Genomic DNA, 12,699 nt, shown 5'->3' with positions numbered 1-12,699 from the left:
GAGGCACTGGCCCAGGCTGTGCACAGAGGATGTGCATGCCCCATCGCTGCGAACATCCAAGGCCAGGTGGCAACAGGACTCTGAGCAACGTGCTCTGCTAGAAGATTGCTCAAGTTGCAACAAGATGATCTTTAGCGTCCCTTCCAAGCCAGACCACTCAGGGATTGCAACATTCTATGATCCCCGTTGTCCACTCCACGGTGACCCTGGACTCCTGTCAATTGTGATGTCACGGTCTGCATTCACACTGGAGCTCCCAGCATCCAGCAAAGAGGACAACACAACCATTCGCCCTTGTGCCTACACACCTGTCACCCTGCTTGGCCCCTGCTCCGCTACTCCCAAGACTTCGGAAAGGTCTCTCGTGCCTGGATTTTGCCATTCATCCCTGCAAGATGCTCACATTGGTCCCCAGGAAGGTAAGGTGCCATTCCATGCAAATGGACACCAGCTAAGTGCCTCTGTGGGGATGCTGTGGGACAGGGATGCCACTCCGAGGTCTTGCGACATCTGCAGGTTTCCAGAGACAAAGAGAAAGAGATGGAGGTGGATCTAAAGACTGATATAGAGGAGGAGATGGAAGTGGAGGGAGGAGAGAGTGGAGAGGAAGAGGTGGAGGTGGATGTGAAGGAGGAGATGGAGGAAGAGATGGAGGTGGATGTGAAGGAAGAGATGGAGTGATTGCTGAGGAATCCAGGCCAACTTGCACTCCAGCTGCAGAGGGGAGGCAGCACACATTGTAGCCGTGTCCACTGCAGTTCTCAGTGTACTCTGACACTAAATTTTGGCTTCTTGCTTCCTTGTGATGGATGAAAAGTGCTGCAGTGGCAGGCCCTGAAATGAGAATGCACATGCTACTGTTGTGCACAGCATTCAGATGGCTTAGTGTGCTTTTGAGTCAGACTGTAGTGCCACTGATATCACACACCTTTGTCAGTCTTTGTGTTACTTATAAATTAATCTCTGAAAATAAGGGCATTTGCATTTCAAATAAATTTCCACTTAACTTAAGCAACTGCATCTGTATGTCATGAGATCTGATCAGTCTGATTTCAAACATTTGCATCATGGATTTGCAGACACATTTAAGAAGGCTGAAAATGAAAAGCTGATTGCCTTGTGCTGCCTAAGGGTTTTGTGCAGCAGCATTGCATATCCAACCTTCCAGCTGCCTGTCTACAGAGAATGACAACAATACTTGGGGGTGCAGAGGCACCTCGGTGGAAGGGACGTTCTAGCAGATAATGTTTGTGGGAAAAGTATTGTAAAAGATCTGGGCCTTATTTAAGTGCAGTTTGTTTATATGAATTGGAGGTGTGCTGATTAAAATAATCCTATTTTACCAGCAAGCTGCTATTAGAGCCCAGAGAATGCCCTGAAGACACAATACCCAGTCCCAGGTGGGAGTAACACACTGGTTTTCTTCATGTGCCCTGGTCGCCCCAAGGCACAGACTGGGAAACATCCAGGGAGTCCCAAGCAGCGTGTGCTGGTTGCCTGTCTCGGGAAGGATTCCCACTGGAATCCAAACTACAGGGGAGCTCTGGGGTCTGTGCACAGCCATAGAGCTGCAGTGCCTTCCTTTACATATACAGATGTTTAAGGATATATAAAACAGGATTTATTAGTCACAGATCATCACTGCCTGGAATGCTGGCACACACAGCCCCACACTGGAATTTTCTGCTCCTTACCTCAAATTTCCCCATCGTGGTTCTCCTTAGTGTCTGATCTGTGAGCTGGGAAGCAGATGAAGCTGTTCTGTATGAGATGCTGCTGAGTTTATAAATGTGAGAGATATACAAACACTCAGCATTGCTGAGGCAGCCCAGTAATCACAGCAGCTCTGTCCCAGTGCTCCTTTCTTAATCTACACAAGTGGTTTTTTTGGGGAAGAAGTCTGGTCTATGTTCTTTGCCTCAGCTGGTAAAGTCACTGGTAAAATCAGCCAGTGTAAAATTTTAGATTGGTTCCTTAGTGCAAATAAAAGACACTGCATAGCACTTGAATTGAAATTGAAAAATTATCTGTGGTTTGGTTAATTTAGTTAAATATCTTCACCTGCCATGGGAACTAGCATCTGAAAAGTATGAATGAACCATTTTCCCCCCTTTGTTCTATTTCTGCTGCAGCAGACTGCAACACGGTCTGGCATTTGGTTCCAGGAAAAAAATCTAAAGGAAGCAATTCTAGCAGAGTCAGGAGGATCTGCTTGAACAGCTCTAATATTGAACCTAACTGGCATGTTTTGACAAAGTTAAAAGTCTAATGACAAAATTTTGCTGAGCTTTTAAGCAGGGCATGAAATCTATAGAGCCAGCTCTACTAGCAAAGATGCTCGTGTTTCTACAAGCAAATGAGACCAATATCCAGATTATTAAAGATCCTCTGATACAAGTCATAATAAGTATTAAATTCTGAAAGGATTAGCGAAGTCTCTCTTGCATGATGTTGGTGTATGTTATTGTCTATATTGCTATAACAGTTGTGTGTAAATGGTACAGCAGCCTCAAGTGACTGCTGTAAGTGCCATTTTAATTGGCCAATGTTATATACAGTGTGAACCACTCAGTGCAACCTGTGCTCCAGCATTGCTTCTGCCCTAGCTTAAGGAGAGGAAGGGCAGGTCATAAACAGAATGAATTAATACAGGCCAAGAAAGATGCTTATTCTTCTCCCTTTTATTACTCTCATGAGCTGAGGCTGGACTCCAGCTGACAGCTACAGCCCTGTACTACCCCGACAGCACAGGTTCTGACCTGCTCTGTTCCTGCCCTGACCTTCCTCATCTTCCCCTTCCTTCTCTCCTGATCTTTCCCTTTTCCTCTTCTACAGCCAGTTTCCAATGAGAGCTGTAGTAGAGTATTTGGGTCCAATTTTCCACAATCTTACCCATCTTTTTGTGATGCAATCATATTTGTTTGTCTCACCAGCACTCCCCTCCCTGGCTGATGGAACTGTCTTTCAAGTTATGTGAGTGAAACATTACCCAGTAGTCCATTGCTAAAGCTGGGGCAGAAAGGGGCTCCAGTCCTGCCTGTGTGCTGAGAAACATGGGTGATGTTGGAACTGCTTGGCCATGGAACCATGTTTGTTGTGCCCACAGTGACAGTGACCACATTCGAGGCTGCATCATATTTATTTATTGTCAACCAAAACAGTGGCTCACAACCCACTAAAGTCAGCTGGGTTTTATTCTCATACCACACACACCTGCTAACACACAGTTTCTCTTCATACAGATGTATTTTAAACAACTGGAACAAACCAGGATGTCCATTCGAAGAACTGTTCTTTACTGACAGAGTTAAAGATAAGGGCTTGCAGCATGGTACAAGCTTGTATAAGGTTTGTATATTCCATGTTCCAACTAACAGCTGGAATGAGGTTCTGATGAGCCTTGTTTATCATTGTTAATGGCTGCCCCTGATTGACTACCCATAACCTGAATATTAAATATCCTAAAAAGATATTTTCCTAGGTTGAGGCATGAAGAGACTTGTGGAATCTAAGAAGTTTACTATAAGCTTTTTAGGAAGTTAACAACGCTGTCCAGTCCCCTTTTCCCAGATGGAAATGAGAAGCCACAATAATCATATAGGCTTATGATTCCATGGAATCCATCCTCGAGGTGGTACCAGGTCACTCGAACCCCGTTGTCCTCCAGCCTCTTCTTGTACAACAAGCCATCGTCCCTCAGCACGTCATACTCGCAGGTCAGGATGAAAGATTCTGGCAGCTGGTGAACAACAGAGTCTTCAGCCAACAGTGGGCACAGGTTGGGCTCACAGAATCTCTTCACTGTCTCATAAACTTCAGCTATAAAATCAGTGGGCCCAAGTGGCTTCACACCTCTGACCTTAAATTCCTCAGGGATGTTGTCTGGACTCACCCACTTCCTATACTTCAGCCTCAGGTCTGGAGGAATATGAGAGCCCTCCAAGACCTCTTGCATGTGCAGTGCATCCCCATTGAGGTACAGCAAAGCAAAGAAAGCAGCACGTTCCCGAATAACAGAGGGACTCCCCGATTTTGTTGATAAGATGGCAAATTGAAGTCCAGCGCCTGAAGGCCTGGATAGATCAGGATCTGAGCACGGAGTTTGGGGAAGTCTGACCTGCCTGCCAGGGTCTGGCTCACAGCAGCTGCCAAGTTGCCCCAGCACTGTCCCCGCAGACAATGACCCGGGCAGGATCCACGCCGTAGTGCTCCAGGTGCTGCAGGAAGTGCTGGGTGGCGTTCAGACAGTCTTCGTATGCAGCGGGGTATTTGTGCTCAGGGGCTAAACGGTACCTGGGACACAGAGACAAGTGTAAGAGAAGGAAACATCAGTAGTAGTAATCAGGAAATGGTCTCGTATGCTGTTCTTCAGCCCTATCATTTTGGATTGGTTTGGCTCTAGGTTAGGGTCTTCAGTGCCTCCAAACATTTTGGGATTGCAGATAAGCTGTAAATGGTGAGTTCAGTCACAAGAACTTACTGAAGTAGCATTGTCTCTGATTAACAATCTGACCAAGGACTTGTATAATTCCTACTGATGCTGAAAACTCCCTCTGTACTCCTGACAAGGTTATTTAATAATTTTGTGCCTCTGCTTCCTATGTGTAAAATGGGAGTATTTCAGCGTGATTACTCTCTTTTCCCATAGTTCCCAATTGCTTGGAGCACCAACATGTCTATATGTTCAGTGCAAGGAAGACTTTTTTTCACCTAAGTTTTTAATTGGCTTTTATAGACTTCCTTAGTGTGCCAAATATTTCCATATATATCTTTTTGGACTATCTCTGGGCATGAACATTTAAGGGCTGCAAATCTCAGTTATCACTAGTTGTCTCTTTATGGACTTCACTGAATCCCATAGAAATTCCTCTGCCAAAAAAGAACATCTCCAAAACCAGCGCTGCTCTGCTGTAGTCCCACAGCAACAATAACCTCCCAACAACAGAACTGGGTAGTGTTCACTTACTGCACAGACACAACTACCGAGTCACTCTCCCTGGAGAGGTAGCGACACACCTTTTCATAGGTATCTGCAAAAGAAATGTTGTTAGTGCTTTGCTATTGCCCTCCAGCTTTGGGACAGCCTGAGCAATGTCCATTCCAGAAAGGCTTCAGACTTCATCCCCAAATCACATGCTGAAACCTCATCTTATTTCAATTTTCTAAAAAGATGAGAATATTCTTTCTACAACTACTACAGTTCCTTCAGGAAGTATCTTACCAAGGCTTCCGAATACCCAGCCTCCTCCATGAAAGAAGAGGATGCCTCTCCTTGGCCCATCAGAGGTAGCTTTAGGCTGATAAACCCTCACAGGTACTTCGTTAAAACTGCAGATCCTGGATAAAGAGCTTTGGATCCAGCCCTAGTTTCCGTCCCTGTCGCACATATCGGCCAAAAGTGATTTGGCTGCAAAGCCCAGTCTTCTCCAAAATCCTTCCCTGTTAAAGGTAAAAGACATTAAGGCATGTTTAAAAGTCTGGAGTTAGCCAGGGTATAAAAATCCTGTGTCGTACTTACATCAAACTTTATTTGGGGGAAATTTTAAAGAAACACAGAACTCTGATTTGGAAATGAAACAATTTTCCCAAGTTCTCACATCCTATAGTCTGTAGAAAAATTTACTTGCGCTACTCAAATCCAATGTCATTGTAACGTCACATCAGAAATTTTATAAAGATCAGCCAAACTGGTCGTCTTGGAGTACATATTTTAATCATCAGCATTTGTCCTGCACATATTTGTGTCATTCTTGTTTCATTTATACTTGATGACAACAACTAAATACAGTATGTAGAAACAGTTCTTCATTGCTGAAACTAATGTTCATGAATTAGACCATAAAACTCAGTGAATTTGCAAATCTAAAGTGCCACGCTGGGTTGTGCAAGTTAGTTACTGTATTTTATTTGCACAACAGATCTACTGAGCAAAATGAAGTTGCTTCCTTTCCCAATGTTCTTGCAAGCTAGAATATAAATCTGATGTAATAAGTGAACAAACAAGAAGCTGGGAATCAGTTACCATTCACTGGCTGAACAAGATCCCTCTTTTTAATGCCCAGTGAGTCTGTCTTGTCACCTGCTAGTGGGGTTCAGGATTGCTGGGCAGCATTGTCAGTAAATTTAATTTAAAGAGGATGTAAATGGTTTAAGAATCTGTGTGGAGGAAAACAAAGTCTGTGTGATAGCAGGAGTGATGTTTGGGGCTAAAGGAGTGAAAAAGCTGAAGATTTTAAGAAATTCAAAGACAGTAAGTAACAGAGGCAGAGCTGAGGAGGGCTCTAATGCCGTTTATGCAACCCTGCCAGAGGGAGTCCAGGGATTAAATAAAGCAGCCCTAACCGGATTGTGTGCCATAAATGTCAGCCGTGGCAGGAGCAGCTGAAGGGCTGCAGCTTTCCTTGTGCAAGGTGATTTCGCCTGAAGCTGCGGGCAGTTATCAGGCAGAACACCAGCCCAGCCCCGAATTCGGGGCTGCCATCAGCCGTCGCAGTCTCCGCTAACACGCCCCAGCACGCTCCTGAACCGGGAACGGGATTTGCCCGCGACATGGGCAGTTTTCCCCGCAGCAGCCCGGCCGGGGGTGCCCAGGGCAGTGTCCGCACCAGGGTGTCCGGGACAGCATCCTCGACCGGGGGTTGCTCGGGGCAGTGTTTGGACCGGCGGTGCCGGGGGCAGCATCCTCGACTGGGGGATATCGGGGGCAGTGTCCGGATCGGGGGTGCCCTTGCAGTGACCGTATCGGGGGTTGCCCCGGGGCAGAACCCGCCCGGCGGGTGCTCTCCGCATGCCCTCCCCGTGATGCGGCACCGCCAGCATCCCATGGAGACAGCGGGGACACGCGGATCCTAGCCCCGGCTCCCCGTGTTTGTGCAACCGCTGCCCCCCAGCCCGCGGGTGCCGCCAAACGCCCCCTCGCCCCCCGCACCGCCACTCACCAGCGCGGCGGTGCCGAGCAGCACGGTCAGCACCAGGCGCAGCTTGGCCGGCTGGTTCACCCCGGGCGGGATGTCGTAGCCGGGCAGGCCGAGCAGCACCGCGGCCGCCGCCAGCGCCGCCAGGGGCAGGAGCAGCAGCAGCAGCGCGGGCAGCAGCGCCATGGCCCGGCCGCGGCCCCGCGGGGCTCCCCCGGCAGTGCTCGGCAGAGCCGCGGCCCCGTCACGGGCCGAGTGCGGCCGCTCCGCAAAGCCGGCGCAGGGGTCATGGTGCGGGCGGCCGGGGGGAGCCGCGCGGAGCGGCCGGAGGCGCCGGCCGGGTAATCTCGGTTCAAGGAGGCCCGGCGTGACCTGCGCGCGGTACCGGGGAACGGACGGGCCCGGCGCCGCCTCCCGCCGCGCCGGGGCTGGCACGGCCCCCACGACCCTGCGCCCCCGGCCGGCTCACCGCCTCCCCCCTCCGCCCTCAGTTCCGCGATTCTCTGCGAGCGGCTGCCCGCGGGAGGCTAAAGGAAGGGCTGGCTGCCCGTACTCAGTGAAGGGCTGCCCTTGCGCAGGGAAACCTAAGGGAAGTCAGCATTCGTTTTTGTAAAAAGTTCTGCTTTTCTCAGCCCCCCAGTAGGATTTTTTTCCTTTTTTCCTGAGGATTTCCTTAGGACGAGGAGCAATGGGCATAAACTAAAACGCAAGTTTCACCTCAACATGCGGAAGAACTTCTTTGCATTGAGGGTGGCAGAGCACTGGGACAGTGCCCAGGGAGGGTGTGGAGTTTCCCTCTCTGGTGACATTCCAAGCACACCTGGATGTGTTCCTGCATCACCTGCTCCAGGTGACTCTGCCTTGGCAGGTGATTGCACTGGATGATCTCCAGAGGTCACTCCCAACCCTAGAAATTCTGTCATTTCCATGTCCTCAGTCTGGCTGTTCTGAGTGTGCTGTTCTTCCTTGCTTTCATCAGCAGGGTGTAATGAAGCATCATGTCAGGGAATACACTGTCTCATCCTGTAAATAAAACTCAAGCCGTGCAGACAGCACAAATTGACAGATTGTAGCACACAAACACAGCACAGATTCTGCAAAAGTTAATACTGGGGAACACCCTTTGGAAGAACATTTTGCTTCATATTCTCTCTCTCTCTTTAAGCTGTACCTTTCAGTACACACAAACCAAGAGTCCAGTTCACTGATCCTTTCTATCTTTCAGAAACCTGGTGTGAGCATTTCCTCTCAACAGTGTATCCTGCCCTCAGTGGGCATAGTGGAGACATTCCAAAATTAAAAGGACTTTGTAGACCTACAATTATTTCAAAATCAGAGCAGCCCTTACTTGCCTCCAGCAGGGTGTCCCCCATCAACTCTGGCCTTGCACTGCTACTTTTGTAGCCATGGAATATTTGCTCAATCTCCTCACTGAGATCTTGATCTCTGCCTGTTTCTCCAGAGTTTTCCTCTATCTCTTCCCTCCAGCTCACTATCTACCTAGCTCGTACTTTTTAGCTAAATAAAGTCATGCTTTGGAGCTTATCAAATGGACACCACAAATATCCTGGCTGTAGTGAACAGCATTTAATCCAAATCATTCCACATCGATTATTTGTATAGTGTGAAAAACGAGGTTCACTCTCCTGTTAGAAATTAAAGAGTTTAATATAAAGACAATAAGAGACACATAAAATAAAGCAAAGGGATAACGGCCGGGTGCCTTGGCGCTCTGCCAAGAGCACACCTGATGCTCGAGGTGAGTCCTTTTTATACCATTTTTACTGTCTGTTCTCTATTCATATTAAAACTTTTCCAGGAGCTGTTCTGCACGGCCACTCCTTGGTTCCGCCTTTTCAGAGCATGCGTAGTCTTCTGCCTTGTGGTTTTATTTCTTTTGATTCTTGGGGTTGGGCCCGCTGGGTGAGAGTCGATGGTAGGGTGGATCTCTTAATTCTCCAGACAGTCAGGGCTGATTGCAGCTTTGGCCTCTTTGCCCCCCGGGCAGAGCGGTGATAGCGGCTCTTGGACCCTCCTGGCCGCCCGTTCTCCGGGCAGAGCAGCCTTTGGGCCCTTTTGTTCTCTGGACAAAGTGTTGATCAGCAGCTTCTCGGGCCTCATCCTCTGCTCCCTTGGAGGTTATCTTACTTGCTCACACTTGCTAACATTCTTGCTAAAACGAGAGAAAACTACATCTACACAGCAAAAAGCATTTCTAACATTATATAATATCTACCTTAATACTTTGCGAGAAGCCAATACTATAATATATGTTTATAACATATAGGAATAAATAATTTAGTAATTTAAGATAAGGAATCAATCATACGCCAATTTGAAAAAAACACAGCATGCAGAAAAATTGTAAAGATTGAACTGTCAGGAGTCTCATGAGGAAAAGATATGTGTTAATCTGAAGTTAATGGATATCAGAATTAATGTTTTACACATCAAAAAGTGTCACATCCTTACTGACCAGCACTACCTGAGGTGTGGGAGCCTAAGCAGAGACATTAGTGGGAGAAGCATAATGAGGGAGAGCTCTTTTTACAGGCCTTTTATAAATGCAACAGCCTTGTCCAATCCCCTTTTCCCAGATGGAAATGACAAACCACAATATTCAAATAGGTTTATGATTCCATGGAATCCATCCTCGAGGTGGCACCAGGTCACTCGAACCCCGTTGTCCTCCAGCCTTTTCTTGTACAACAAGCCATCGTCCCTCAGCACATCATACTCGCAGGTCAGGATGAAAGATTCTGGCAGCTGGTGAAGAATTGTGTCTTCAGCCAGCAGCGGGCACAGCATGGGCTCACAGAATCTCTTCACTTTCTCAAAAACTTCAGGCTTGAATTCACAGGGCTTGTGCGGTTTGTAGCCTCTGACCTTAAATTTTTCAGGGATGTTGTCTGGACTCACCCACTTCCTATACTTCAGCCTCAGGTCTGGAGGAATATGAGAGCCCTCCAAGACCTCTTCCAGATTTGATGTGTTCCCTTGTATGTACAGCAAAGCAAAGAAAGCAGCACGTTCCCGGAATAACAGAGGGACTCCCCGATTTTGTTGATAAGATGGCAAATTGAAGTCCAGCGCCTGAAGGCCTGGATAGATCAGGATCTGAGCACGGAGTTTGGGGAAGTCTGACCTGCCTGCCAGGGTCTGGCTCACAGCAGCTGCCAGGTTGCCCCCAGCACTGTCCCCGCAGACAATGACCCGGGCAGGATCCACGCCGTAGTGCTCCAGGTGCTGCAGGAAGTGCTGGGTGGCGTTCAGACAGTCTTCGTATGCAGCGGGGTATTTGTGCTCAGGGGCTAAACGGTACCTGGGACATGGACAGAGACAACAAAATAACAGGAGGAAATGTCATAACTGTAAATACGAAATTTCTACATAACCCCGGTTTTCCCTGTGTTGAAGTAATTTTTCCCTCAGAAAAAAAAAAAACAAAAAAAACATAAAGGTATTTTTATCTGCTAAACAGGTATTTGTCCAATGAGTCATCCCAGAGAAGTGAGAGCCATAGGATGAGGCTGCAAGGACTCAAGCTTAGTTGGGATATTCGGAGAGCAGCCCTGATCACAAATTAAGTTATGTAACTTCATTTTTCTTTTCTGGTGTAGACTACATCTGGCTTGTGGATTAAGTAATTTAATCAATCTGCACCTCACCTTTATTTAGGATATTCCATTTTTTTGAATTATTTTTTCTTTATTTAAATAACTGGAACAGTTCTGTTTTTCAGTATTACTAGTATTAAAACTTACTAGCATTTGATTCTTACTGTTAGAAAGCTCCTTGAAGTGCACACGGTAATTACACCTATTTAAATGGATCACTGAATCACCACCTTCCACGTCAGTGTATTAGTCATTTCTCAACACATTGGAACTCTCTTCTGGAAAGCATTCCTTGTTTTTGTGTGGTGCCAGCATAGCTCTGTGTTGGGAGATAGAGGGACCTTACTGTGGCCTGTGTCTGCAGTGTTAGCTGATGGAGCAGGGAGAGAAATTAAAACAGCCCCCTTGAAATTCTGTCTGGACACCCAGGATTCTGGGAAAATCAAAGAAAATGCTGAGTTGGAAGGGACCCATCAGGATCATCGAGTCCAGCTTCTGAACAGGAGCATTCCCACCAGCTGCACATCCCTGCAGTGCTGAGAAGTGACAAGAGGCAAAAAGGCTTTCCCGGGGCAGCCCGGCCGTAACTCACCCCACAGACACCACCGGCGAGCCGCTTTCCTTGGCAATGTACTGGCAGATCCTTTCTGGGAATCTGAAACACATCAGAAGATATTTTGTTGCCCTCAAACGCTCAAGCTCTCCCCGTGCCCCGCTGCCTCCCTTCGCAGTGGATGGGAAAGCCCAGCCGGAGGTCAGCCTTCCAGCTGTTGGAAATGATGTAACTTTCTAATTAATTTTTAATTATTTGTTTCAATCAATCATAACCGGTATATTCATTATAAGCAGTGTGCTAGTCTTAAATCACTTTTAGTCAGCATGTAGCTGTCTTTACACAGACTGGTATTGTTGACTTGATTGGGAAAACCACTGAAACTTTTAAAAGTTTTGCTAAACTAACCCTGATACGCTTCAATGAACAAGGCCTGGGAGGTGATGTGTATTGTTGAAATTGGATACAAGAAGGGCAGAATTTATGGACTACAAGGACATTTTGCAGAAATCAGAATAAAAAGAAGCACCTAACAAAAGACTCAGTGTATGTGTATTGGTAAGTCCCTACCAGAGGAAAACTATACTAAAAAGACTAAAGAGGATAGAATATCAATTTATGAAAGAGAATTAATTAATTTAGAACCAATGGACATTAGTTTCTTTGTTTGCTAAAAGTGTATGAACAGGTGAAAAAGTTTTGTATCAGCGTCTGTGTGGAGGCCGGAATTCTGTCGGCCGCACACAGACGGTGGCCAAGGCTGAAGTAACGCCTGACTCGCTAACGCTACGAAGACAGTGCCAGGGGGTTCCGTCCCGACGGGTCGGTGGCCGAGCCGGGGCCCGGGGCCGCACCGAGACTGCCGCAGATCCAGCCGCCGCCGTGGAAGAGCAGCACGGCGGGGCGCGGGGCCGGTACAGCCCGAGCCTCGCGTCCTCCCGCCGCACCCCCGCGCCGGGCCCGGCCGCCACCCGGAGAACACGCGGCGCTTGAAGGCCAGGCTGCTGCACAGCTCCATCTTCTCAAAAATCCTGCCCTGTTGGGAGAGGGAGCACAGCCGGGGTGAGCTGAGACGAGACCGCGCGCGGACAGCTCTGAGGGGCACCGGATGAGGGGGAATCGGGTGAGGGAGAACCGCGTGAGGAGCAGCTCGTGAGGGGCACCAGAAGGGCAACTGGCATCCAGCGACTGGTGAGGGGTGACTGCTGAGGGGCTTCTGGCGAGGGGTAACTGGTGCGGGGGCACCTGGAAAAGGACAGATGGTGAGGGACACTCAGTGAAGGGGCACCTGGTGAGGGGGCTCCTGGTGAGAGAAGGGCGACTGGTGAAGGATCACTGGTGAAGGGCAGCCAATGAAGGGCAACTGGTGAAGGGGCAGCTGGTGAGGGAGCAGTGCTCCCAAGTGTCTCTCACCTCTCTAAGGTTTATGGGGTTTCTGGTTTTGTCATCTTAGAAAGCATCCAGTCTTCCATTACTGCTACTTCCATTACCCAGCCTTCCATGTTACTGGAAAGCCCCAAAAATGGCCTAAAAACATCATATGTGCTTACCTAAAGTGGAAATCAAAGCAATCTCACTTCTTAATTTTAAATTTAATTAGGGAAGCTCAGCTGAT

At 48.0% G+C, this 12,699-nt stretch overlaps 1 protein-coding gene and 1 pseudogene across 1 annotated transcript; both read right to left on the bottom strand.

Moving 5' to 3' along the window:
* Positions 1-3,455: 3,455 nt before the first annotated feature.
* On the bottom strand, positions 3,456-7,388 carry LOC120411121 (annotated as a pseudogene).
* Positions 7,389-9,235: 1,847 nt separating this feature from the next.
* LOC120411122 (arylacetamide deacetylase-like 4) lies at positions 9,236-11,231 on the bottom strand. Its single transcript, XM_039564102.1, has 2 exons — positions 11,124-11,231; positions 9,236-10,236 (listed from the first exon to the last, which is right to left on the bottom strand). Exons 1-2 carry the CDS (start codon positions 11,195-11,197, stop codon positions 9,462-9,464), a joined length of 849 nt encoding a protein of 282 aa, XP_039420036.1. The 5' UTR covers positions 11,198-11,231; the 3' UTR covers positions 9,236-9,461.
* Positions 11,232-12,699: the final 1,468 nt, after the last annotated feature.

This window comes from Corvus cornix, chromosome 21 (genome assembly GCF_000738735.6).
Source record: "Corvus cornix cornix isolate S_Up_H32 chromosome 21, ASM73873v5, whole genome shotgun sequence".
NCBI lineage: Eukaryota > Metazoa > Chordata > Aves > Passeriformes > Corvidae > Corvus > Corvus cornix.
The sequence above is the reverse complement of the archived record's forward strand: the minus strand, read 5'-3'. Positions and strand labels throughout refer to the sequence as shown.